Source organism: Aedes albopictus, chromosome 2 (genome assembly GCF_035046485.1).
Source record: "Aedes albopictus strain Foshan chromosome 2, AalbF5, whole genome shotgun sequence".
In the NCBI taxonomy this organism is placed as follows: domain Eukaryota; kingdom Metazoa; phylum Arthropoda; class Insecta; order Diptera; family Culicidae; genus Aedes; species Aedes albopictus.
Window position 1 is genome coordinate 151,139,732 of NC_085137.1, and position 26,064 is coordinate 151,165,795.

The 26,064-nt window shown below is 40.3% G+C and overlaps 2 protein-coding genes across 4 annotated transcripts in view; one reads left to right on the forward strand and one right to left on the reverse strand.

Moving 5' to 3' along the window:
* The window catches only part of LOC109429277 (nephrin-like), a 506,653-nt gene that overhangs the window by 97,292 nt on the left and 383,297 nt on the right, over positions 1-26,064 (reverse strand). For all 3 annotated transcript variants that reach the window (XM_062850614.1, XM_062850613.1, XM_062850612.1), the window contains 2 exons: positions 15,872-15,985; positions 9,116-9,319 (listed from right to left, as the gene is read on the reverse strand). In XM_062850614.1, coding sequence (XP_062706598.1) covers positions 9,116-9,319; positions 15,872-15,985 — 318 coding nt within the window. The remainder of the gene's footprint in view (positions 1-9,115; positions 9,320-15,871; positions 15,986-26,064) is intronic.
* Positions 940-5,218, forward strand: LOC134289100 (uncharacterized). Its single transcript, XM_062855096.1, has 2 exons — positions 940-3,098; positions 4,746-5,218. The coding sequence occupies exons 1-2, from the start codon at positions 2,411-2,413 to the stop codon at positions 4,883-4,885; spliced, it is 828 nt and encodes a 275-aa protein (XP_062711080.1). The 5' UTR covers positions 940-2,410; the 3' UTR covers positions 4,886-5,218.

Genomic DNA, 26,064 nt, shown 5'->3' on the forward strand with positions numbered 1-26,064 from the left:
ACTTTCTTAAAATAAATTTAAAAACAAAAATGTACGATTCAGATTCTCCATAACCTCTGTTATTCACTTGAATATGAAGATTTGAACAGGGACCTCCTCCGTGACAACCTGCTGTCGTACTGCTGCGCTACTACAGACTCTTGATATGATGAGGTTCACTGCGCTACTGTACAAGTGCATACGAAGCTGTCGACAGAGCATTGATTCTTGTCAGATTTCACCCGATGTGTACTTCGCCGCAATTGCGCTGTTGAGGTAGAGAATAGGGCTCTCACACAGCGACTATCGGTTCAAGTTTGGTGGGCGTCATTTTATTTTATCTGCACTTCAATTAATTGATTTGGTTAATTTATTGTACATGAAAATATGTATTCTTAGAAAGTAGTTTTTGCTTAAATGAAAAAAAAAAGCCTTACCACATTAAGTTTTTAAAATGAACATGTAAGAACTTTGAAGTTCCTGTTAAGTTCCAAGTAGCATGTTAAGCAGCTAACAATGAATCATTTGGACCTTTTTTTAAACCTCGTGGAACGTAAAAGTGCGTTTTGTCATGGGAAGCGAATCTTTTGATTACTTGGAGGGGTTCATTTCAAGTTCCTCCAGACTTGTTGGGATTCCTCCAAAAATCTCTCAAAGGAATCATCCAGAGATTTTTCCCTTGATTTCTTCACGAGTTCCTTCAGAGATTTATCCAGAGCCTCTTCCAGAAATTCTTGCTGTGGTTTCTCCCGGCAATTTTTCTAAAAGCGCTCCAGGATCGTCTTCTGATATTCTTCTAGAAATTTTGCTTCTAGCATGAGGAGTATTTCTGCATGGATTCTCCCCAGAATTTGTTTTGGAACTCCTCCAGAAACGCCTGCTGCAATTCCTCTTAAACTGTATTCAAGGGTTTCCTAATAATTCATTTATAAATAACATCTGTGACTCCAAGGGCTGCAAAATGGTGAGTCGATAAGGAGAGCGTTCAACATAGCTCTGGTCTTCACAAGTTTCTACCTCATGCTTCCACGGGTCAATCGATGACAAAGACCGCCAGCTAAGAGTTGTGTGCTTAGCTGGTAGTGCAGCCTGGGCACTGTTGTCCTTCTGACTTCAGCTAGATTGAGGAGGTACGTCCCGAGCGTCTGTTCACCAAGGAGGTGCGGCTCAAAGAGCGTCTGTTCTGGTATCCAGCGACTGAGTATGAAATGCTGTATTGCGTCAGCTATACCTAAGAAGGCAGCCCCTTCAACGCAATGTAGGCAGCGCGGCCCCGGTTAGGTAGCCTGCTGAAAACCTTCAAACACCCAGAAAAGCAATAGTAGATTAAACGGATTGATTCAATGGCAACAAACCCGGCAACGAATAAAGGACAACGATTGGAAAGTCGGATCTTGGAACGTGAGAACTTTGAATGAACCCACACGTGGTGGGCTCCTGGCTCGTGAACTGCAGAATGTTGGCGTTAAGGTGGCTGCTATCCAGGAGATACGCTGGCCCAAAACTGGAGAACGCGAATTCCGAGCGGTGGATCCCATCGCCAACACTTTATTCAAGTACCACATCTACTACAGCGGCGGCGATAAGGCAGAACGCGGAGTTGGCTTTATAGTGATCGGGAAGCAGATGAAGCGAGTTATTCGGTGGAAGCCGATAAGCGACCGAATCTGTGTGTTGAGGATGAAGGGCAAGTTCTTCAACTACAGCCTGATCAGCATCTATGCGCCAACGAACGACTAACCCGATGACATGAAGGATGAGTTCTATGAGAGCCTTGATAAGGCCTACGGAGAGTGCCCAAAACAAGATGTCAAAATAGTCATCGGAGATGCGAATGCGCAGATCGGCAGAGAAAGTTTCTTTCGGCCTGTCATTGGAACGGAAAGCCTTCATTCTGTTACCAACGCTAATGGTCTGCGCCTTGTGACATCCGCTGCTGCTAGAGGGATGGCAATCAGCAGTACCTACTTCGCACGTAAGAATATCCGAAAACACACCTGGCGACACCCGAGTGGTGACACTTGCTCCCAGATAGACCACGTACTGGTCGACGGGCGACATTTTTCGGACGTCATAGATGTGAGGTCCTACAGAGGCCCGAACATTGACTCGGATCATTATCTTGTAGCCGCAAAAATTCGGGCACGATTATCCAGCGTCACGAGTTCAAGAAACAACAGGACGATGCGTTTCAATATCCATCGCTTGTCAGCCGAAGGGGTTGCTGCACAGTACCATCAGAAGCTAGACGAGAGGATAGGAGAGATCAACGGATCTGGAGATGTCAACAGCTTATGGGGAGTTATCCACGAAGCAGTGACAACAACAGCGCAAGAGGTGATAGGTACCGCTCAGCGACGCCAACGTAAATGGTTGGTTTGACGAGGACTGCCAACGAGTGACGAACGAAAAGAATGCCGCCAGAAGTCGAATGCTAGTGGCCGGTACCCGGCAGAACAGAGAGCGGTACAGGGTTGCAAGAGCAGAAGAGAAACGAATCCACCGCAGAAAAAAACGGCAACACGAAGAGAGTGTTATTGCTGAAGCGCAGGAAAGTATGGACAGGAACGATATGCGGAGGTTTTATGCAACTGTCAATGGCACGCGGCACAAGACTGCGCCAGTGCCCGCCATGTGCAATGACCGGGATGGAAATTTGCTGACAGACAAAACAATGGTGGCATCCAAGGGGAAGGAGCACTTCGAAGATTTGTTGAATGGTAGCAGCGAAGGAGCACCCAGGAACAGGATTAACATAATGGATGACAGTCAAGCAGTGGAACCACCAACACTGGATGAGGTCAAAAAGGCCCTTAAGGAGCTGAAAAACAGCAAGGCTGCTGGGAAGGACGAGATCCCGGTCGAACTTCTTAAGCACGGAAGCGAGCAGCTACATCAATCAATCCACCAGGTTATTATAAAGATTTGGGAGGATGAAGAATTGCCCTCCAATTGGTTGGACGGCCTCATATGCCCAATCTACAAAAAAGGGCACAGACTGGAGTGTGCCAATTACAGAGGGATTACCCTTTTAAATTCGGCGTATAAGATACTGTCGCGTGTCCTGTTCAACAGACTGCGACCTCTTGAGGAGTCCTTCGTCGGCGAATACCAGGCTGGTTTTCGTAAGTACTCGAAGAGATGGCTTTCCAGTCTTGACAAAAATAAAAATACTGCTATTTTATCTTGTCCGACGTTTCGGTCCGTTTGGGACCTTCTTCTGGGACTCTAAAAGATTATTTATTACATCCATTAGAAAATTTTTACAAAAAAAAACTACAATTTTTACCGATTTTTACAGATTTTTCGTCCAGTGTTGTTCTGTGGAACGTCTAAATGTCATCGGTTCTGAGTTTCTATTAAAAGGCAAATTATGAAAAAACTTACAATCTCCACACAAAATTCTCTCCGTGTACTTACTCCCTCGCAAAAGCGGACGGTTTCGGTGTAACCGTAACCGCGGAAAAGCCCTTTTTCAAACTCAGCTGGAATTCAGTACCCGGCACTTGATCAAACACCATTGCTTTTTGGCTCTTTTCTGTTTCTACCTCTAGTGTGTATGTGTGTGTGATACATGATGTTCCAGTGTGCGTGATACAATCTTCCTCTTTCGAGAGTGTGTATGTGTTTACAAAATTATTCATGTTTGTTTTGATCAGCTGTTTCTTGTCCTACCACTTTGCTGGAAATTCTTTAGCCAATGCAAAACCCCTGCATAAGCAACATGCAGGTTGTCGGTGTCCGTCCGTTTATTTATTGTGTTTGGTGTGTTGTTTATGTGGCAGCTTTCCAGAATCGGCAAATTTCTTCCCTTGTGTGTTGTGTCTAAAATTCTTGCTTCGTTGAGCTTGAATGTGTGGTTTTCCGAGGCTGCGTGATTCACCAGGGCCGTTGTTTCCATTACCGCCTGGATAGCAGCATCTTCGGTTGTGTGACCAGTAGTATGGTACACGCTTGTATGGAAAAAATAAATCCTCGCTTCAGTCGACTTTTTAGATCCCATTTAGGTCCCATATGAACTGTACAAAATTTCAGGGCAATCGGTGAAACTATAATTTAGCGCAAGCGGTTCAAAGTTTTCATAGGATTTACTATGGGAAAAGTTACACTTTCAGATAAAAAATCCCAGAGGTCGTCCTTTGTCTCCTTAATTCAAATCGATCAATGTTTCTTGTAGAATAATCCATTATGAAACTTTCCTTCGAAGACCGCAAAACAATTGGATGCTTGTGGAAAAAGTTATTGATTTATTACCGATTAGTGATCCGACGAACGGCTTTTTATTTTGTTTTATCAACACACATACACACTAGAGGTAGAAACAGAAAAGAGCCAAAAAGCAATGGTGTTTGATCAAGTGCCGGGTACTGAATTCCAGCTGAGTTTGAAAAAGGGCTTTTCCGCGGTTACGGTTACACCGAAACCGTCCGCTTTTGCGAGGGAGTAAGTACACGGAGAGAATTTTGTGTGGAGATTGTAAGTTTTTTCATAATTTGCCTTTTAATAGAAACTCAGAACCGATGACATTTAGACGTTCCACAGAACAACACTGGACGAAAAATCTGTAAAAATCGGTAAAAATTGTAAAGTTTTTTGTTTGTAAAAATTTTCTAATGGATGTAATAAATAATCTTTTAGAGTCCCAGAAGAAGGTCCCAAACGGACCGAAACGTCGGACAAGATAAAATAGCAGTATTTTTATTTTTGTCAAGACTGGAAAGCCATCTCTTCGAGTATCAACCATACAGTCGAAATACGTTTAGCAGGTTTTCGTAAGGGCCGATCAACGACGGATCAAGTGTTTGTCCTGCGGATGATCCTAGATAAATTTTGGGAATATAAATTGCAGACTCACCATCTGTTCATTGATTTTAAAGCAGCGTACGATTCAGTGAAAAGAAATTAGCTTTGGCAGATAATGTCAGAACATGGTTTTCCGGCGAAACTAATTAGACTGATACGCGTAACGCTGGATGGATCAAAATCAAGTATTCGGATCGCGGACGAAGTGTCCACGTCGTTTGTGACCTTGGATGGATTGAAGCAGGGGGATGCTCTTTCAAATTTATTGTTCAACATTGCACTCGAAGGAGCGATTAGGAGGTCAGGCGTGCAGAGAAATGGCTCTATCATCACACGGTCGCACATGCTCCTCGGTTTTGCGGACGATATTGATCTCATCGGCATCGATCGTAGGGCAGTGGAGAAAGCTTATGCTCCTCTGAAGAGAGAGACAGCGAGGATAGGCTTGAAGATTAACTCTACCAAGACGAAGTACATGATAGTGGGTAGAGACAGAAGCAGGCCTAGGGGTGTTAGTGCTGAGGTAGTGATTGATGGGGAAGTGCTTGAAGTTGTTGAAAAATTTGTTTATCTTGGAACACTTGTGACATGTGACAATGACGTTTCCCGTGAAGTGAAAATGCGTATTGCAGCTGCGAATAGGGCCTTTTACGGATTGCGAAGCCAGCTTATGTCCCGTAAATTGCAAACGCAGACAAAATTCGCTCTGTATAAGACGCTGATTCTTCCGGTTGCCCTCTACGGTCACGAAGCGTGGACGTTAAAGGAGGTAGACCGAAAAGCTTTGAGCGCAAAGTGCTGCGGACAATTCTCGGTGGGAAACAAGAAAATGGAGTGTGGCGCAGACGCATGAATCACGAGTTGTACCAAGTGTACGAAGAAACGAATATTGTGAAACGTATAAAATACGGCAGACTTCAGTGGCCTGGACACGTAGTGCTAATGTCGGAAGAAAGAATAGCGTGAAAAATATTCAGCAGAGAGCCCGGTAGAGGTAGGCGACTTCGTGGGCGGCCGCGAACTCGCTGGCTGCACGCGGTTGAAGAAGATCTACGATCCCTACACGTTCGGGGAAACTGGAGGAACATCGCCCAAGACCGACGAAGATGGTGCTCTACTATACGCTCGGCGTTGGAGTAAAGTTACTTTGTAGCCAACAAGGTAAGGTACCCGAGTAGAGGAAAAGAGTTCAATAATAGCATATTTTGATATGGAGATCAAAAATTGATATGGGTTTGATTGATATAAGAGATAAAAGATCTAAAAATAAAATCAAAAATTTACTCCTGGAACATCATCATCATATCATATTTAGATTTTGCAAGATCTGACCAATAGCAGTGAGCTATTCGTTTGATCTTAAAATATCAAATTTTGATATTGCTCAGATGTTCCAGGAACATTTTTGAGATATTATTTTAAGATCTTTTATCTCTTATATCAATCAAACCAATATCACGTTTTGATCGTCAGTATTTCACATCTACCCGGGTAGGACTCTGATTTTTTCAGGTACTGCTCCAGATGTTTACACAAATTCCTGCTGAGATTCCACCAGGAGTCGTTGCTGGGATTTTTCAAGCATTTTAGCCTCGATTTATCAAGTATTTGCTTTCAGGAGTCCCCCAGGAATTGTTGGAGGATACCCAATAAGAAATGTCTGAAGACAACCAGTAAAAATTCATGGACGACTCTATCCAGACATTTCTGGCGGAATCCCAGCAGCATTTCTGGAGCATTCCCAAGTAACCACAAGCATTATATCATTGCACGAATTAGACTGAATATCAACCTTTGCAATGCGAAATGCAGTAATTCCACACTTGTCATGCAATAATCCTTTAGATTGGCATTATCAATGTAATGATGCATTACATTTTTCTTTACATTAAGGTGTATTTAATGCTGATATACGTTAATTCAATAATTCAACACTGAAAAACTGAATAAATGCAATGTACAAACTAGCAAAGGTTGCTCTAACAATACAATTATAAAAGCTTGACTCTAATGGTAAACAAATGTAATCAAGAAGAGTGAACAACTTTACTCTAGCGGTCATCAACACGTCTGGTTCGACTCCCGACCAACTTAATCACCGTTTGAACTACCGATCGACGACTTTTTTCAGGAAAACCTTTTAAGAGATTACCTTTTCTCTTTTCTGTTGGCTGCTATCACATGCCAATAATGATGGAAACCACAATTAGCATGTGAGCAGTATGCGAAGGGTGTTTTAATTTTCTTATATTGATTAAATAGATTCTAAAATGCATTAGGGGTACTCACTAAACAGATTAAATTGCTGCGTAAGCCATGATTTTCTGCTTATTTGAAATGTTTCATGATTTTGCGAATGAAATAATCAAAGATTGCCTTGGTGATCGCGACGTTTAATCAGTTTAATCAGTTTATGCTGTTAAGTGAATCCCCCTATTATGTATTTATCAGTGTTTATCAGAATGTGATTACAGGGACTATCTTACATATGACATAGTCGTTTTGCCCTCTACTGCAATGATTGAGACAGAAGAACAGTCTCCTTTTAGTTAATGAAATATATGTTGTTATCAGAAACGGTCCAAGGAGCCAGCGCGTATGGAACTCATCTTGCGGTCTTCAACAATTCTGGTTCGACTCCCGACCCGGCGACAAAAAAATAATGGTTAAAACATTCATGTATGGGGGCATTAGTACCGCCGATAATGAAGCGGTGCTAAAAATAGATTTTTGTTTTGGTTTTTCGTGTTGCACGTATTTAGCATGTGTAAATGCAAATGTACAGCACATGCATTTATGTTACTTTAGCAATGGCTGTCAACGCACTGCAATATGTTGCATCAATTTGATTTTAGTGGGGCCCTTTTCGACTTTAATATTGCTTCAATGAGGCGTTTAAAGTAATGCAGCATTATATGCACAATATATATATATAAAAATGAATTTCCGTCTGTCTGTCTGTCTGTCTGTCTGTCTGTCTGTCTGTCTGTCTGTCTGTCTGTCTGTCTGTCTGTCTGACCGTTATGCATACCGAAACTACTGGACCGATCGATGTGAAATTTTGTATGTGGGTGCTGTGAGGGCCGGGGAAGGTTCTTAGCTTGGTGCGAGACCTCTCCGGTCTCTGGAACGGGGGCACCCATACAGATGACTTCGCGGGGGATGTCTCTATAGAGCTGCATGTCAGAAAACACAGTAGGCAGGCAGAACGACGTTTGCCGGGACAGCTAGCTTTAAATATAAATATATAGCAAAATTGATGCACTTATATACGGCTTCGTGGTTACTTGGGTTGTTTTATCTAAATGGAAGAAACACATTCATCCACGCTGAACTGTTCATCCAGAGTAGGTAATGTAAATTATATCAATAATTCCAAATGATGTTAATGTATTTTTTCATCGATAGATCAACGAGATCTCTGATCGTTAATGAAGGCCTACAGGTCACATATGAAAGTGTTAAATAATCTTGGTAGTTGTTTATTTGTGACTGGTTGAACCTTCAAGTTAATTATCTCGCAAGAAACTTTTTGCTACTTAGTACGTTTTAGCAGAGCTACGGTCATGTGTGCGAAAAACTATAAACAATATTGAAATCTATTCAGTATTCGCTGAATAGCAATATTTTTAGTTTGTTCGCTCTAGCTCAGACCTGCACAGGTTGGCGGCTACATATGCCTAATTTTACAACACGTTACATACAATAAAATACCAAAATGCCTTTGCATATTTCGGCTCCAATATGCACTATTCTATCTGAACCTTCAAAATGAATGGAATAAACAAATGAAATCATCTCCAATCATCTCCAAAGATTAAAATAAAAATGACGGTAATAACAATAAAGATGCTTTCCCATTGACCGCTCGTCAATGCGCGAGTTGAATGCATGGCTCCGTAAAGCTCCATGACGACTGAGCCTGGCCATATAATCTTTTACTTATCACAAAAAGTTTGGCAATTTGCTAACCATTTACAGAGAGAGTAGCATGTTACAAAAAAAATAAATATGGAAAGAATGTCATATCTTGTCTTGTTCTATGTAAACGTCAAACGAGACGACAAGTGGTGCTCTCTAAGCGTATCAAGGTGGCAGCTTTCTGTATTAGTGTTTGTCATATGCAAAAGCGGTGTGCGTATGTTTTGGTATCCGCATACAATCAACAACACACACTACCGCATGAAGAATTCAACTTTTATCCGTAGATAGCGCTATGGTAGTGCCCGCCAAGCCCCTCTCCGAGTGACATTTATTTGATAAACTAGTGTGATCCGACACCATCTGGTCACCCTAAAGATCCATCTCATACTTAGGCGGGTGGCATACTTACGGTACATATCCAGCTCGATCCGGTTGGTCAGCGGGGGCACCAGTTTGGTGTTGGTCGCCTTGCAGGTGAACACCGAGTGCAGATGGTGCCGCTGGACCGAGTTCCACAGCAGCCGGTTCTCGATGACGTTGCCGGTGTTTTGCTCGATCTGATTATCTACCAGATTATCGTTGATAAACCAAAGCACGTCGGGCTGTGGTCGTCCTGTGGGAGGCGGGGGAGGAAGGAGAGTGAGCGATTAGAATGCGCTTCCTGATGCTGTCGTTTTTTTGGGAGCATGTGGGGAGATGGGGGATTAACAGGGATTTCGGTGGGACCGGAGAAAGTGCATGCTTTTATGGGAATTTTACGAAACTTTTTTGCTCTGCACGTGACGAGAATGCAGTTTGTGTCAAACTGGAGCAGTAAAACATCATTGTTGAAGCAATGCATTTGTCTGTTAAAGTCGTTTCCAACTTAATATATAATTTGCATTTTATGTACAGGAGACTTCTTGTTCATGTTCTGAACTCTGGGAGGATTTCTAATTCTTACTAGGTTTAATGAGTATAATCCGTCCCACCGGGGCAAAACGTCCTCTTTTATTTTCTAGCGATTTAAGCGCGTTTTGCATGGGTGATCGATCACAAATCTTTAATAAAGACTGGACTCGAAAAAAAGAAGTCGTTAAAGTCTTTTGGAGGAACCATGTATGTAATTCTAATGAAAAAAAAGCTTGAGAAATTCTTGGATAAAAATTATAGGAGAATCTAAAAAAAATGCAGAAATTGCAGGTACTGATGGAATTCTTTGAGAAATCCTTCATTAAATTTCTGAGCGATCCCATTAATAAATAACATGAATGCGTTCTTGTTCAAACAGTTGTTGATTAATCGTTCGTTGTGTCACTGCTGATCTCATTCGCCTGCACAAAAATCACCGCACATTTAAATCATTTTAATGCGTCACAGTAAATTTAAAGAATAAACAAACATCCGACGTTCACTTTCACGTGTAACCCAAAAAACCATCGTTCCAACTGAAACCAGCCGCTTCGGCCGACAAAAAACCAAAATGTACAGCTACCCAGCACTGTATTGCTCTTGAAATTTATTCCTCCGAATGAAAAGGATATGGTGCATGCAGCTGACGTGTGTGCATAAACTCGGATCTCCTATAGGACGCTGCTACCCACTTGACGCCCACCGGTATTTCCTGTATTCGAATTTAGTTCATTTTTGATATGCGAGTAGCTTCTATTCCACTACGCCCTAACATTGCTTAGCATCAGTTTCATGGCGTAACCTGCTTTGAATCGTCTTATTGGAGACCCGACTGTACACCTTCCCACCCACGCTGTCAACGAACCAACATGTACCGGAATGCCTCTACAGCTGTGTGCTGGGCCGGCGTCGGTACCGTCCGTCGCTTCAACAGCAGCATCCACGTCATCATCGTCATTCTCAATCTCTCTCCTACGCCAACCAGCGCAGCAGCGCGGCGGGCGGCTTCAACCAGCGCCAGCGGTATCAATGTCTGCCCACCTGCACAAAGTGGATTTCACTGTATATGTAGATTGGAAAATATTCTTTTATTTATTTTTAATTTAAAACCTGTCTAAATTAAACATTCCTCACCGAGAGAGAGGGGGCTGGAGGCCTCACACAAATGGCGAACGGCACTTTTCACAGGCTGCTAACCACCGCTGGCCAGCCGGTCTGTCACCACCGACCGGGGTCTGTTCCACTCGGAAAATTGTCTCTCCGGTTGCTGTTGGATCAGATCTTCCGAAGACGAGGCCCGGCGGCATATATTGGGTGAGGCGTTTCTGCATTATAAATGATTCAAATATTTGATCCGGACGTCACACGAGACGTGTTGGATTGGAATTTTAAGGGATAAAAACTAGTTTGTTCGAATTGCTGGCAGTGAAAATTGAATTTGACAGGAAGATAATGCGTGGAGTTATTAATCCAATTCAATATTAAATTTCAAAAAATAAAACCAAATCTCTTTTTTTTTTGTCTAGCAGGGAACTAAAGTTGAATTACCGTTACTCTTGTGAATCAAGATAACACTGATAGGTTATCAGTATCTGGATTATCTTTTTTCTCACTCTTTCTCCTTGATAAACGAAGAAAGAGCGGGATGATTGTATATGCCTCACAATATACAAATATATACAATTGCAGGCAAAGTAAGCCCTTCTATTAATAACTCTGGAAGTGCTCAAAGAACACTAAGTTGAAGAGTGGCAGGCCAAGTTCCAGTGGGAACTTAGAGCCATACAGAAGAAGAAGAAGCTTATGGAGACAAAACCTAATGAACTCAATCTGTGCAATCATTTGTGTGTCTTTTGAGGAAACGAGTCTCATTATGACACGCAAATGTACCATAGGATTAAAACCATAACGCTTCGAACAATCTTGTAACATAGATTGAAGTTGTAGTAACTATATCGAGTATTTTGTGCTACAACAATGTTGAAGCACGCTGTAATGATACTTTTGTACCTCATAACCCACGAAACGCAACTACATTAGTGGTCTAATAACACTTTAGCGTGCTCGGCATAGTTCCACCATGCCACTTATAGTGTTACCACATATAATACTAAGTCTGCTAAACCCTCCTATCTGGCTGGTGGAGCATGGGAGCCCAAGCTTCAACAATCAATGCAATTAAACAAGCATTAAAAATTAGGATTTTTTTAAGCAGTCAGTAACAAAAGCAGACATAGATCAAAACAATCCAAAATGTTCATTTTCTTTTGTAAAATTAAACTATTCCCTAACATGACAATTTTTAGTTTCACAATAGAAAGCAATTCCCAAACCATTGGATTAAACGTTAAAATAGTACAAAACAGTATGTTCCGTATCACAATAGTAGTCAATTTCAAAACTATTGAATTAAATGTGGTATCAGTAATAAACCCACTACTGAAAACAATAGGTTTACCGTGCGTTTCACAGTTTGAAACAATTCAAACTTCACCAAGCTTCTAATCGTACCATGCTGAGCGGTGAGGGTTCGATTCCCACTCTAGGCAATGAAACATTTCGTGTGAAAAGGTTCTTCTTCATATCCACTGGTGTATGCTCCGTGTGATGTTCAAATTTATTCGCCTAGCTAAAATAATCTCAAGTGATATTTACCATGCTGAATTTCAAATTGATGAAAACTCCATGCCACCGCATGGATCGTAAAATGGAATCAATTTGTTTCATCCCTCAAGCCAATATTTCAGTGGCTGAAAGCCGATACAAACCGGCTTTCGTTTAATCGCAGGATATCAATTCAACACTTTTTTCCCATCGAACCCCATTCAGACATCGCACCAGCACCGGTCGGCCCTTACTCCTACCCACCACAAGTTCGTACCGGACGAAAATTCTACCGGGTCGTCTTATTGGCTTAGCATTTCCGAAGCATTTCAATCCACTCCACACAACAACCTGCCCTCCCGAAAAAGCTTGTATTTTGTGATAGGTTGTTTTTGGCCCTACAAATTCGATGGAAGTGGTGTGTGCCATCAGGCTGGGGGAAAGGCGTTGAGATGGGAGCTATAAGACAGAGCCATGGCAGCGGGGAAGGTTATCCGTATTATATAGCCTCCCAATAAAGTTATCGGTACTTATATCATAACACATTCGGACATAAATCTTCTCCGGCACATATTGGGGCCCACTTATGCTCCATAATCGCCTTGGCCCCCACACGCTGGCACTTTCCTGTGTGTTGAGAGTGGCTGCTGGCTGTTGGCAAAGCCAATATGATCCACTCCCCGGGTGAGTGGTGGGGACTAGGGTGGATCCAGGAAGAAAAGTGATTATAAAACAATTGGAAATATCGAAAGTTTGAAAAAGATTTTCGGATGCTTTGAAACATTTATTGAGAACCTTGGAAAAGCTTTTTCTGTAACTTGAAAAGTCATCCCCAGGAGTTTAGCAAAGCTTTTTCAGGAGTTCAGAAAGGCTTCTCTAAAAGCTTAGTAAAATATTCCTAAAAGCGTAGGAAACCTTCACTGGACGACTCTCAGCTCAAGAATGTTCCTTCATTATATTTAGAAATCTTCTTCAAAGCTTGCTTAAACAACTCCAGCAGCTTGTTGAAGCTTTGAAAATGTTTCCCATGTAGCTTGGTAAAGCTCTTCAGCAGAATTGGAAATCTTTCACAGAAGCTAGATAAACTTGCTCAGAATCTTGGAAAAACTTCCTCAGAAGCTTGGAAAATCCAGAAACAATAATCTAGGAGCAGCTTCTTCAGAAGCTTGGAATAGCTTTCTCAGAAGCATGGAATAACTTTCTTAGAAACATGGAAAAACTTCTTCAGAAGTTTGGAAACGCTTTCTTAGAAGCCTGGAAAAGCTTCTTAAGAAACTACGAATAGTTTCTAAAAAGTATGAAAAGATTCCCAATAATCTTCCTAAGAAGCTTGGAAATGCTTCCCAAGAAACTTAGAAAAGCTTCCCACGAAGCTTGGAGAAGCTTCCCAAGCAGCTTGGAAGAGCTTCCAAATAAGTTTCGTGAAGCTTCCCAAGAAGCTTGGAAAAGCATCCCAAGAAGCTTGGAAAAGCTTCCCAAGAGGCTTGGAAAAGCTTCCCAAGAGGCTTGGAAAAGCTTCCCTAGAAGCTTGGAGAAGCTTCTCAAGAAGCTGGGAAAAGCTTCCCAAGAAGCTTGGAAAAGCTTCCCGAGAAGCTTGGAAAAGCTTCCCAAGAGGCTTGGAAAAGCTTCCCAACAAGCTTGGAAAAGATTCCTCAGAAGCTTGGTAAAGCTTCCCAAGAAGCTTGGAAAAGTTTCCCAAGAAGCTTGGAAAAGTTTCCCAAGAAGCTTGGAAAAACTTCCCAAGAGGCTCCCAACAAGCTTGGAAAAGCTTTCCAAGAAGCTTGGAAAAGCTTCTCAAGAAGCTTGGAAAAGCTTCTCAAGAAGCTTGGAAAAGCTTCCTAAGAAGCTTGGAAAAGCTTCCCAAGAAGCTTGGGAAAGCTTCCCAAGAAGCTTGGGAAAGCTTCCCAAGAAGCTTGGGAAAGCTTCCCAAGAAGCTTGGGAAAGCTTCCCAAGAAGCTTGGGAAAGCTTCCCAAGAAGCTTGGGAAAGCTTCCCAAGAAGCTTGGGAAAGCTTCCCAAGAAGCTTGGAAAAGCTTCCCAAGAAGCTTGCAAAAGCTTCCCAAGATGCTTGCAAAAGCTTCCCAAGAACTTTGGAAAAATTTCCCAAGAAGCTTGGAAAAGCTTCCCAAGAAGCTTGGAATAGCTTCCCAAGAAGCTTGGAAAAGTTTCCCAAGAAGCTTAGAAAAGCTATCTCAGAAGTTTGGAAAAGCTTCCTCAGAAGCTGGGAAAAGTTTCCTCGGAAGCATGGAAAAGATGCATGAGAAGCTTGGAAAAGCTTTCTCAGAAGCTTAGAAAAGCATTCTCTGAAGTTTCAAAAACCTTTCTCAGAACTTTTTGAGCTTATCAAAAACTTGGAAAAACTTCCTCAGAAGCTTGGACAAGTTTCCCAAGAATAGATTTCCAAGAAGCTTGGAATAGATTCCCAAGAACCTTGAAAAAGCATCCCAAGAAGCTTGGGGAAGCTTCCCAAGAAACTTGGAAAAGTTCCCCAAGGAGCTTGGAAAATAAGTTTAAGAAAGCATCCTCAGAAGTTTAAAAAAGCTTCATCATAATCTTGGAAAAGCTTCATCAGAAGCTTTGAAAAGCTTCCTCAGAAGCTGGGAAAAGCTTCCCCGGAAGCTTGGAAAAGCTTTTCCAGAAGCTTGGAAAAGCTTTTCCAGAAGCTTGGAAAAGCTTCTCGAGAAGATTGGGAAAGCTTTCTCAGCAGCTTTGAAAAACTTTCCAAGATGTTTGGAAAAGCTTCCCAAGATGCTTGGAAAAGCTTCCCAACAAGCTTGGAAATGCTTCAAAAGCTTCCCAAAAAGCTTGGAAAAGCTTCCCAAGAAGCTTGGAAAATTTTCACTAGAAGCTCGGAAAAGCCTTCCAATAAGCTTGGAAAACCTCCTCAAGAAACTTGGAAAACTTTCCAAGAAGCTCTGTCTTCTGTCTTCTGCTTTCGTCATCTTCCATTCTTAATTTTTTTTGTCTCTTATTTACTACCTCCTGTTTTCAGTGTCTTGTGTTCTGTCTTTTTTTTGTCGTATTAGTTTTTTTTTGTTTTTTGTTGTTTGTCATTTGTTTGTCGTCTTCGGTTTTCTGCCATTTATTTTCGGTTTTCCGTTTTTTGTATTTTCGTTTGTGTTTTCTCTCTTCTGTGTTTCAGTTTTTTAGTCTTTTTTGTCGTTTTTTTTTTCTTGTGTGTAGTGTCTTCTGTATTTTTTGTGTATATTTCGTTTTCCGTTTACTTTTAATTTTTATCTTCTTTCTTCTGTCTTTTATGTTGTTGTCTTCTGTTTTTTTTTGTCTTCCGTCTCTCCTTACTCGGATTATATTTTCTATCTCCAGTCGTATGGTTTTCATCGTTAGTATTCTGTATTTTGTTTCTAGTCTATGGTTGTCTGTTTTCTGTTTCGTTTTGTAATGTCTCTTTTATTTTTTGTTTTCTTGCTTTTGTCTTCTATATAGTATTTTCTGACATCTTCTTCGGGACTTTTATCTGCTATTTTGATCCACTCTAGTGTGAACTGAGAATCCTTTATTGTCTTTTGAAATGATACCGGCACACTTCCAAGGACATTGGGGAATGGAATGGGATGGGCCGACGGGAAATGACAAGGAAAAGAGTTGCAAATGGCGCCTTCGTCTTCGCCGTCGCCTCCATAAAAGATTCGACTTAAATTTAGATAAATTACCTCCAACCACTCGGCACGTGAGCAGTAAATCATCTCCTTCCTCCTTTGGTCCAATTGTTGTACTATTTATGACGCGTCCCCATCGATCCAGAATTACCGGTGGCTCGGGTGGAACTTCGTTCGGATGACAGCATACGCGCGCGCGGGGGTGCACCGGGAGAAGAATGATTTGCGGTTGAGTATTTTGGTGGGTGGGATGGCGTGCGTCCGCATCAGGCAGGTGAATTCACAGGGGCGATGCGAGCGATGAATGGAAGCGTGGCATGGAAGAGAAGATAAACGATCTTGTTTAGTTACTGCCAACCAACCTAACACTAACAGCTAGCCAACCATCCAACCAAGCCATTCAAGAGTGGTAAACAATAGCGATAGCATCATCACTGGAAGTGTGATGTAGGGGGAGAGCTGTATTTGGCAGGTTAGGTTCAGGGTTTACTCATGTAAACGATTTTCTTTGTGTATATGTGTTTGAACAAAAGTTTTTTTTTTATGTTTTTTTTTAAGTATTTTGCCAAAATTTTCTCAAATTTTCTTTTGTATTTTCCAACAAACTTTCGAAGTTTTTCATAAATAAGCTAAATAATAATTATTTTTATTTTTAATCGAAATTTGAAATGAATTTCTGTGTAATTTGTTTGAAAGGTGGAACTAGCACTTCGAAAAACATCTGGGAAAAAGTCCAAAATAGTTAAAATTGCCTTTTAGAAACCCAAAAATAACAAAGATATCTGAGTAGCTCGATTAACTATCTTGAGAAATTTGAGAAATAGTAGCAAGGATCCATATTTACGAAATGGGGGCAAAACAGAATGTCAAGAGCTGTGAAATTCACCCCTGAACCTGTTTGTTTTCGATTTTTCGCTCTCGATCACCATTAGATAACGAATGGTGTCAATGCTATAATTTATGATTTTTTTCAGCTCGCTTGAAGGCCTAGGAAAAAAACATGCCACCAAAATCCTTTTTGAAATAGGATTCCTGGCCTAGCCAACAAGCGTAAGCTCCAGATCTCGTTTAGTTCCATCGTGTTGTTCAAAGATAGGTGCGTTTTTCGATTTTGTTTTTTTGCGGGTCGTTCACCGCGGTAGCTAGGTACCGTCGTCAAAACCCAACAAAATCACGGGCTTGCGGTAAACATGGAGAGATAAATTTACCTCCTCCATTCTTACATTCGAACGATTGTTATCGACAGCTTCCGTGAGACTGTTCATGTACAGGACTTGCATTGCGCCAAAAAAAGAGCTTATTTATTATTTTGGCTCGGGAAATCGAGAATTGGCTCAATTTGGGTCTGTTTTGCTCCCATCCGTGAGTGTTGAATGGCAAATAGGACCAATGGAAAACCACTGCCTTTCGAATGCGATGTACCAAAAGAGAGCTCGTGGAAGTTGAAATGCGATACTTGCTTCTCCATCCTTTCGAAGCTTGGTTACGACTACATTTTCTGCAAACGGTGGTTGGTCGTAGGCATAACTAGAGTTGATGTTCTAGTATATCGGCTTATTATTAAGGACTTTTCTATATTTTAAAATTTCGGCATGAACATTTCAAAAGGGCGTAACTGCTTTTTGAAATAGTGCCTTCTCTCAAAGCTGTGGATGGTATGTTCAATCTTTTGGACAATCTATAAGCACTAAAAGAAAGCTAAAATCCCCCTCTTTCTGATAGTGGGGATGGATTTCATGGGAAATATGAAATACGATCCACAGCTTCAAAAGAGGGTACTGTTTTGAAATGCAGTTACGCCCTTTTGAAATGTAGGTGCCGATTTAATCTAATTTAAAAAGAAACTTGAAAATCTCTGCTGTGTTTTGAAATTTTTAAGTAAGAAAATTGAAATTTTATTTCGAGAAATCGATTCACTAATTGCTCGAAAATTCTGACAGAATCATCAAAGAGAATTGCATCAATAATGCCATATGGGTATGGAGAGAACCTGGTGTGAAGGTTAGAACATGTGACCTTCATCTCCCTCTATGTGAACAAGCATGGACTTTTCTCGAATCCCTACCCTTCTCCAAGTTGTTCACGTACTGTATGGGCCGCTCCTTTTCTTCCGAAGAAAGAACTCATACTCACTTATGAAAGTGGGATTCGATTCCAGGTCCTGGACGTGATAATCACATGTTCCAATCATCACACCAGGTTCGCAATGTCTAATAAAGTTCACTCGCAAATAACTAGGATATCTTCCGTGAACATTTGGTGCAACTGATACAAAAGTTTACCAAATTTTTGAAGGAAATTTGGTAACCGAAAGAAAAATATGATATAACCGTACTTTCTTAATAGTGCTGCTCTACTTCATAGCGCCATCATTATATGAAATGATCACAATCATCTATGTTTCCCATGCATATTCATCAACCATAGGTGCATCGATATATTCGTTTAAATTTTTGAACGATTTTATCTCAATGTAGCACAGAAATACTTTCCAATGCATTGTATGCGCTTAGTAGAAAATCATTGAAAATGACATGGAATTTTTGAACACCGTTTACCTTTTATTAGAATAACTTCATAATGAATGCATATTTTGTTACGAAAATTGGAGTGAAAGTAGTGAACAAGTTTTGAAATCGGGGAAAATTTTTAAATGTGACAATCTAGTGTAATAAAGCTCCATGAAAAATGGGTAAAAAAGGTCCATGTTTTTAGCGCAAATGTTAATTTAAAAAAATCAAAAACTGTGAAAATGCTCTGAATTGTTGTTTCCAGCGATATTTAGAAAGCTATATTTTCTGACTTGACATACAAAATTAAGCTTCATTCCAAGTTTTCAAATTTTTGATAACTCCGGTTCTATTATTATTATTAGCTTTATCAGGGAGATTTTCAGCCTGAAAAAAAAAACAATTTTGAATATGTAACTAGCGATCTGCCGATTTACCTCTCAAGTTCGAGCTGCAGTCAAAGGGTGAAATCGTTCAAATATCATTTGAATTTACAATAGGTTAGGATAAAGTTTCAAAAATTTAGGCAGCCTACCAGTAGTAGGTCACATTACATAGTTTGAGACACGCTGATTCAGATTATTGGACGTACCTCTTATAGGAAAATCTAATGGAGGTCGAATCCTATGTGAAGGAGTAGGGCTTTACCTTGGAGATGGGTAGCTCAGGCCTTGGGTTCCCACTCCGACATCGATGGGATAACGATCTTCCTTGGAACTATGGGTGCTTCAATTGTGGTCGCACATTTTCGAATTGGCCCGTTATGTCTGCATGCAATCGACGGCGTTTCGGAGAATCTCCAAATAGCAACTCCCGGCGGTTTGATAAAACACGACACTTTATTAGTTATACACGCGAAACATGCTAAAGACGTTTTATTCACTTAAACTGTAACTAATATCTATATTTGTACTTAAGACTAAACGACACAATACAAATTAAAATTCCGTCGAGCGTTACATGCTCGTCCGATTTGGTAGCGCGGGTTTGATGGACTGACTGTCTGTTGCCTAGACCTTGCAGTGCACAGATCGTTCCTAGGGTTGCGATGTTATTTCGTCGGCTTCTGGGAGCGAGTGATATTCTCACCGCTCTTATCATTCCTGGCCTCGGTATCGGTCATCCTTATCACTCTAGGGTGTTGATTCCAATCGATGATGATGATGACGCTTGATGATCATTATCTCGGGAGTGTGAGAGGGAGATTTGGATTGACGATCGCAGGTAGTCCATCACGGCGATGCGACGTACTTCGGCTTGTTAGAAATGGACTGACTATGGATGGTGTTGGCTTCATTGGTTGTAGCTGCCGGTCACCTCTTGAGTACAGGGTTGTAGTTTAAGGGGGTATTGATGTACTCTTCAACACTATGAGTCTGTCAGCATTCGTAGAAGCTATTTTGACATACTTAATAGCAGAAGTACATAATTTATGGTATATTTCGAAATGTGATATAAAACAAGATGTTCTTTGGATTGGTCCAATTAGAAACAGATGGAAACTAGAAAAAATCTTAGTAATTTCTAAGGATGTTGTTAAAAATTTTCCAATTTTGTTTTTTCTCAAAAAAAAAAACGACGTTAACTTTAAACTTTACATGTGCCTAAGTGGAGGCATGTCCGCATATGGCCTCCACTTTATCATCTTATGCAACATCTTATACGATTACTGGTTGTCTGGGCAGGTACCTTAAAATACTGAATCTAAATTTACGTAATAGAGTTATATTGTCAGAAATTCCATTCAAAGTATTTGAATATGTTCTGATGATATATGCAGTGTACCCCAGTATACAGTATGTGGCAGGTTCCTCCGGAGATTATGTCCGGTGGCCACATCCGGTAGTTCCTAAACGGTCAAAAACTGTGTGGAAACAATGTTTGGTTGCAGAGGTATAAGTTTTAGTGAAAATAGAGTGAGTGCAATAGCGAATCATAATGGAAAACACTCTGTGTACCGAAAAACAGCCCTTTTTATACGAATCTGACCCAGTGACCCACCGGAATAACTCCGGCCGTAGGGACCATTCCGACGTTCTCTGTCCACTTTTACAAACCAGACATATGTACGAGTGCACTGTCAAAAAAATATTCAAATGCGTTGTATATTCGCTGAACGGCGACATTTTTAGTTCATATGCGCTGACTCAGGCCGATACGGGTTAAAAGAAAGTAAGCCGTTTATTTGCCTTAAGTGCTGCTTAAAGACAGGTTTAAGCCCAGTCTACAACGGATTAAATGCTTATCTCCCACATTTCTTTTCATGTTGCCATTTATATTTCTCTCTTATTGCTTTTTCTTCAATCGCGCTTTGAAAAGAGGAAGTTTATGCAATTTTAAATGTTCTAGAAATGGTTTTTATGCTTGACCCCAAAAGATCGTGCATTTGAAATACTATGCAACAGCTGTCACATTTTCAGTAGCACACTCTTAAAAAAAAAACCATGTAAATTTAAGTTCACTTGGATGCACATAAAAGGAGCGGCCCGTTTGACACAAATTTACGTCTTTTATCACAAATAAAGTCGAGCTAGCAATCGCTAGAGCCGAAGCGAGAGATAAAACATATGTATGTAAAATAATGTACTGGATTCGAACTCTGGTCCGCTGATTGAGAGGCACGTACCATACCTCCCGGCTGTATCACCGATTTGTGAGACAAACGATAAATGTAAAACTGTTTCTACCTATCTGGTCAGATAGGTTTGTTGACATCTTGTGCAATCAACTCGAACTTACATGGTGGATGTAAAATTGAGTTAAATTTGCCATTAAGTCATGAAATGATTACGTACGTTGATGGTTTACGTCACGTGTAAATTCCTAATTTTTTAAGAGTGCAGTTCAGTTGCTAATTTGGAACAGTTTTGCAGTTGAACTGCTACTTATGAAAGAGCGGTACGCAGGAGGAATGTAGATATTATGCTGAAATAATCCTTGTTTTATAGTTTATTGGTAATCAGAGTTGTATTCATATTTATTCCTCCGAAGCATCGGCAATAACTTTCGGTATTTCTTTGAAAATTTTTTGGGAAAGTTCTTTGGGATGTTTTTTTTTTCCAAAAAATCAAAATTGCTTCAATATTTCTAATAAACTACTTTTTTCGGGCATTCCTCCGACCTTTTTTTCAGAATTTCCTATGGCGATTATTTTTGGAAAATCCTTCAGTTATTCCTTTCAATTTTTTTGGGAGTTTCACAGGCAGATACTATGAAGAATTTACTAAAAATTCTCTCGCCCATCTATTTCAAAATTTCACGGGTTTTATGTGTTATGGTTTTTATTGTGAAGTTTCTCATAGAAATCCAGAAATTCCCAATTGTAATTTCTGAAAGAATTTATTTCGGAAGGAATTCTGAAAGAAATTACGATTTCCAAATTACGATCATAGCATGGGCAAATCAATTAATTCTCGAAGCAAGATTATAGGGCCCATATAGCCGAGACGGTAAACGCACCGGTATTCAGCATGACCATGCTGAGGGTGACGGGTTCGATTCCCGGTCGGTCCAGGATCTTTTCGTAAAGGAAAATTTCGTTAAGGAATTTCGAAAGGTATTCCGAAAAAAAAAAATCAATGTATTTAACCCTTATCCACCCGGGACGATTCTTTCTGACTTCAAATGGCTCGTTCTCCGAAACTAGGGCACCAAATTGCATTCTGGTTGAAGTATCATCAAGAGTGTATCAATGATTTGGCGGGGATCCCCCTATGACCCTTCCCCCTTTTCTGCGGGGCGGATCTAAGTGTGGCATGATCCATAATATTACCATATCATCATACTTTCGACTGGAAAACAGCATGTTATTGTCGTTGTTAGTGACATATTATTCCATACATGTAACTTCGGACCTGATTAGGTCAAGCGGTCTTCCGGTGGCCACGGAGCAGGTTCTGGGGACCTTGGAATCTCCGGTAGAAATGGCCTTTTTTCGATTCTAAAAGAATCCCATCATGCGACACCTCAAATTTCGCAGAATGCCGCGCGTAATCTAGTAAAACCTAGAAAAATGATTTTTTTCGATTCTGGTCACCCGGAACAGGTTCTGGGGATCTTGGAATGGCCATTTTGCGATTCCAAATAAATCCCATCACGCGACACTTCAAATTTCTCAGAATGCCACGCGTTATCAAGTAAAACAAAGAAAAATGGTTTTGATCGACTCTGGTCACCCGGTGACCTCGGCACAGGTTCTGGGGACCTTACAATCTCCGATAGAAATGGCCATTTTTCGATTCTTAAAGAATCCCATCTGGATGAATTTCTGGAGGAATTGTTCATGGATGAATCCATGGTGGAATTCCTGGAGAAATTCCTGAAAAAAATCCTGGAGAAGTTCCTGGAGGAATGCCTAGAGGAATTTCTTGAGAAATTTCAAGAGAATTTCCTGTTAGACTTCCGGGAGAATTTTTTTTTTGATTTTCTGGAGTAATCCGTAGACGAACTCTTGGAGGAATTTTGGCAGAAATTTCTATAGGATTTTCTGGAGAACTATCTGGAGGAATTCCTGGAAGTATTTCTAGAGGAATTTCTGAAGGATTTTTTGGAGGAATTCCTTGAACAATTTCTAGAGGAATTACTAGAGAAATTTCTGGAGGCATTCTTCGAGGAGTTTCTGGAGCAACATTTGAGGTTTCCTTGAGGAACTCCCTGAGGAATTTCTGAAGGAATTCCTGGAAGAATTTCTGTTGGATTTTTTTTGAGGATTTTTTGGAAAAAAATCATGGATGAATCAACGGAGGAATCACTGAAGAAATTCCTGGAGATATTCCTAGAGGAATACATGAAGGAATCCCTATTGGATTTCCTCGAGGAACTCCTGGAAGAGTTCCGGGAGAAATTCCTCTAGGATTTTTGGAGGAATTTATGGAAGAATTCCTGGAGAAATCCCTAGAGATATTTTGGAGGCATTCAGGCAGAAATTCCTAGCGGATTTTCCGGTGGAATCCTTGAAGGAATTCCTGGAGGAGTTCCTGGAGGTATTTCTGGAGGAATTGCTGAAGCAGCATTTGGAGGAATTTCTGGAGGAAATTCTGATTCTTTGATGAATTGCTGGAGACATGTCTGGAGGAACTTCTCGATTCTTTTAGAATCGAAAAATGGCAATTTCTACCGGAGATTCCTAGGTTCCCAGAACTTGTTCCGAGGTCACCGGGTGACCAGAATCGATCAAAATCATTTTTCTTTGTTTTAGTGGATTACGCGCGGCATTCTGCGAAATTTGAGGTGTCGCATGATGGGATTCTTTTAGAATCGAAAAATGCCCATTTCTACCGGAGATTCCAAGGTCCCCAGAACTTGTTCCGAGGTCACCGGGTAACCAGAACCGATCAAAATATTTTTCTTTGTTTTACTGGATAACGCGCGTCATTCTGCGAAATTTGAAGTGTCGCATGATGGGATTTATTTGGAATCGCAACATGGCCATTTCTACCGTAGATCCCAAGATCCCCAGAACCTGTTCCGGGTGACCAGAATCGAACAAAATCATTTTTCTTTGTTTTACTGGATTAATCGCGGCATTCTGCAAAATTTGAGGTGTCGCATGATGGGATTCTTTTAGTATGGATAAAAATCCTATTTCTACTGGAGATTCCAAGGTCCCCAGAACCTGCTCCGTGGCCACCGGATGACCGCTTGACCTAGTCAGGTCCGAAATTACATGTATAGAATAATCTGTCACTAACAACGACAATAACATGCTGTTTTTCAGTCGAAACTATGATGATATGGCAATATTATGGATCATGTCATACTTAGATCCGCCCCGCAGAAAAGGGGGAAGGGTCATAGGGGGATCCCCGCCAAATCATTGTTAAGATACACTTTTCCCCTTGATGATACTTCAAACCGAATGTTATTTGGTGCCCTAGTTTCGGAGAACGAGCCATTTGAAGTCAGAAGGAATCGTTAAAGGGTTAAAAGGAATTTTTCATTTTTTTAACAGAGCCAGAGAAACTCCTCAAGGAATTACTGTATACTCATAAAAGAAATTAATTAGCGAAAATATTTCCGAAGCATATTCTTCGATGAAATTGCCAAAGGAGTTCTGACAGAATTGCTGATTTGTTTTAAAGAAATTCTCGAAAAAAAAAACCTAAAAGATATTTGCCAGTAACATTCTCAAAGCAAGTTCCAAAGAAACTGTCGCAGAAATTTTCAAAAACATAACATAATCATAAAACATAAAACATAACATATATCATGAAGAAATTGTCTGATGAATTTTATGAATTTCCCCCTCTCCCCTAGTAGCATATTTTCCCATATCTAATACATAGTTCGTAGCATTGTCAAGAACTCCTCCCTTCCCCTTCGTCGTTTATGGACGGTGCCTTTCCAAAAAAACCTCCCACAATAACTTCCGAAGAATTTACGGAAAAAAATGTCAAATTTAATTTTAAAGAAGTTGTTGAAGTAGTTTCCAAATGAATTTAACGAATAAATCTCTACAAAATCTTGAATTTTTTTTTTCAAGAACATGAAAAGTATTCAACTAGGTTAAATATGTTAAATATACTCATTAGTATCAATAAATATAGCTTTTTTATACCTGTTTTAACGAGATTTTTAGCCTCGTTCATCTTGGGACCCATGCTTTACTTCCCTTCCGAAGAAAGAACTCACCATATTTTTGTGAGTATGTCGAGAATGGGATTCGATGCCAGGTCCTCGGCGTGATAGTCAAGTGTTCTAACCATCACACCAGGTCCGCTCCACAAACAGAGAACATGTTTTCACTTCTAATGAAAATCCCGGAAAACACTAAAATCAAGGTAGGTGACATGTTTCTAGTCAGCTACGAAGAGGTATTATTTTTCATAAATGAACATTTTGTTCATGTGAATGAAGTTACAGCTTTTTTAGAACTTAAAATAAACTGTTCTCAAACTTGATGACGTGATAATATGTATAACAATGGATATAATATAAACGACTAATAAAAAAGTAATAATTTTCCATAACAAAATCAGAAATCACCAATTAAGAAGTTGGGGTGGGAGCAATACTAAAATACAAAAGTGTCATAGACAAGTTAAAAAGTGCATAAATAAATCAAAATTTCCCATGAACAATTGATTTTTGAGCCATAAAAATATATTTGTCGCAGTATTTCTGTTCTGTTTAAATAGTTTCGACTGAAAACATGCTAATCTACGTAATGCCTACCGAGATTATACATGTTTCAAAGTGTTTTTTTTTCCTTTTTTCGTAAATTGGTCACCTACTTCCTAAAGGGGTCCAAAATACCTCCCTTCCCAAGCAACACACATGTTATAATAGAGTTACGACAGCGCAAGTTTTGGTTGTATAGAAGTTTATTTTACGTAATTCTAATATTGTGTTGAAATAACGTAAAATAAACTTCTATACAACCAAAATTTGCGCTGTCGTAACTTTTATATAACATGTGTGTTGCTTGGGTTACCATATTCTGCTATTTCTTGAATCAATGATGTAGTACTGTACTACAATCATATGTTCTTCAGTCAATAGTAGTTCTAACAATCAATGCTGAGTAGACTGGCCCAAATTCAAAATTATTGAAAAATTCCACGGGGAACCCTCTAGAATCGTGCCTTTGGCTGAGAAGAACAATCTGTGAAAGATTCAGCTCAATCGGTTGAAAACTGAGTTGGCGCAAATGAGTTGAAGGTTTGTATGGGATGTTCAGTCCAAATATATGGGAAATTGTATGACCTCCAGTCTTTCATTTGGCATGCCGGTTTAGAC

Excerpts from the sequence above, each read along its gene's own strand:
- LOC134289100 (XM_062855096.1), top strand. The coding sequence starts at position 2,411 with ATGCTAGTGGCCGGTACCCGGCAGAACAGAGAGCGGTACAGGGTTGCA. Across the intron at positions 3,099-4,745 it reads CGTCGGCGAATACCAGGCTG|GTTTTCGTAAGGGCCGATCA; the intron begins GTTTTCGTAAGT and ends TACGTTTAGCAG.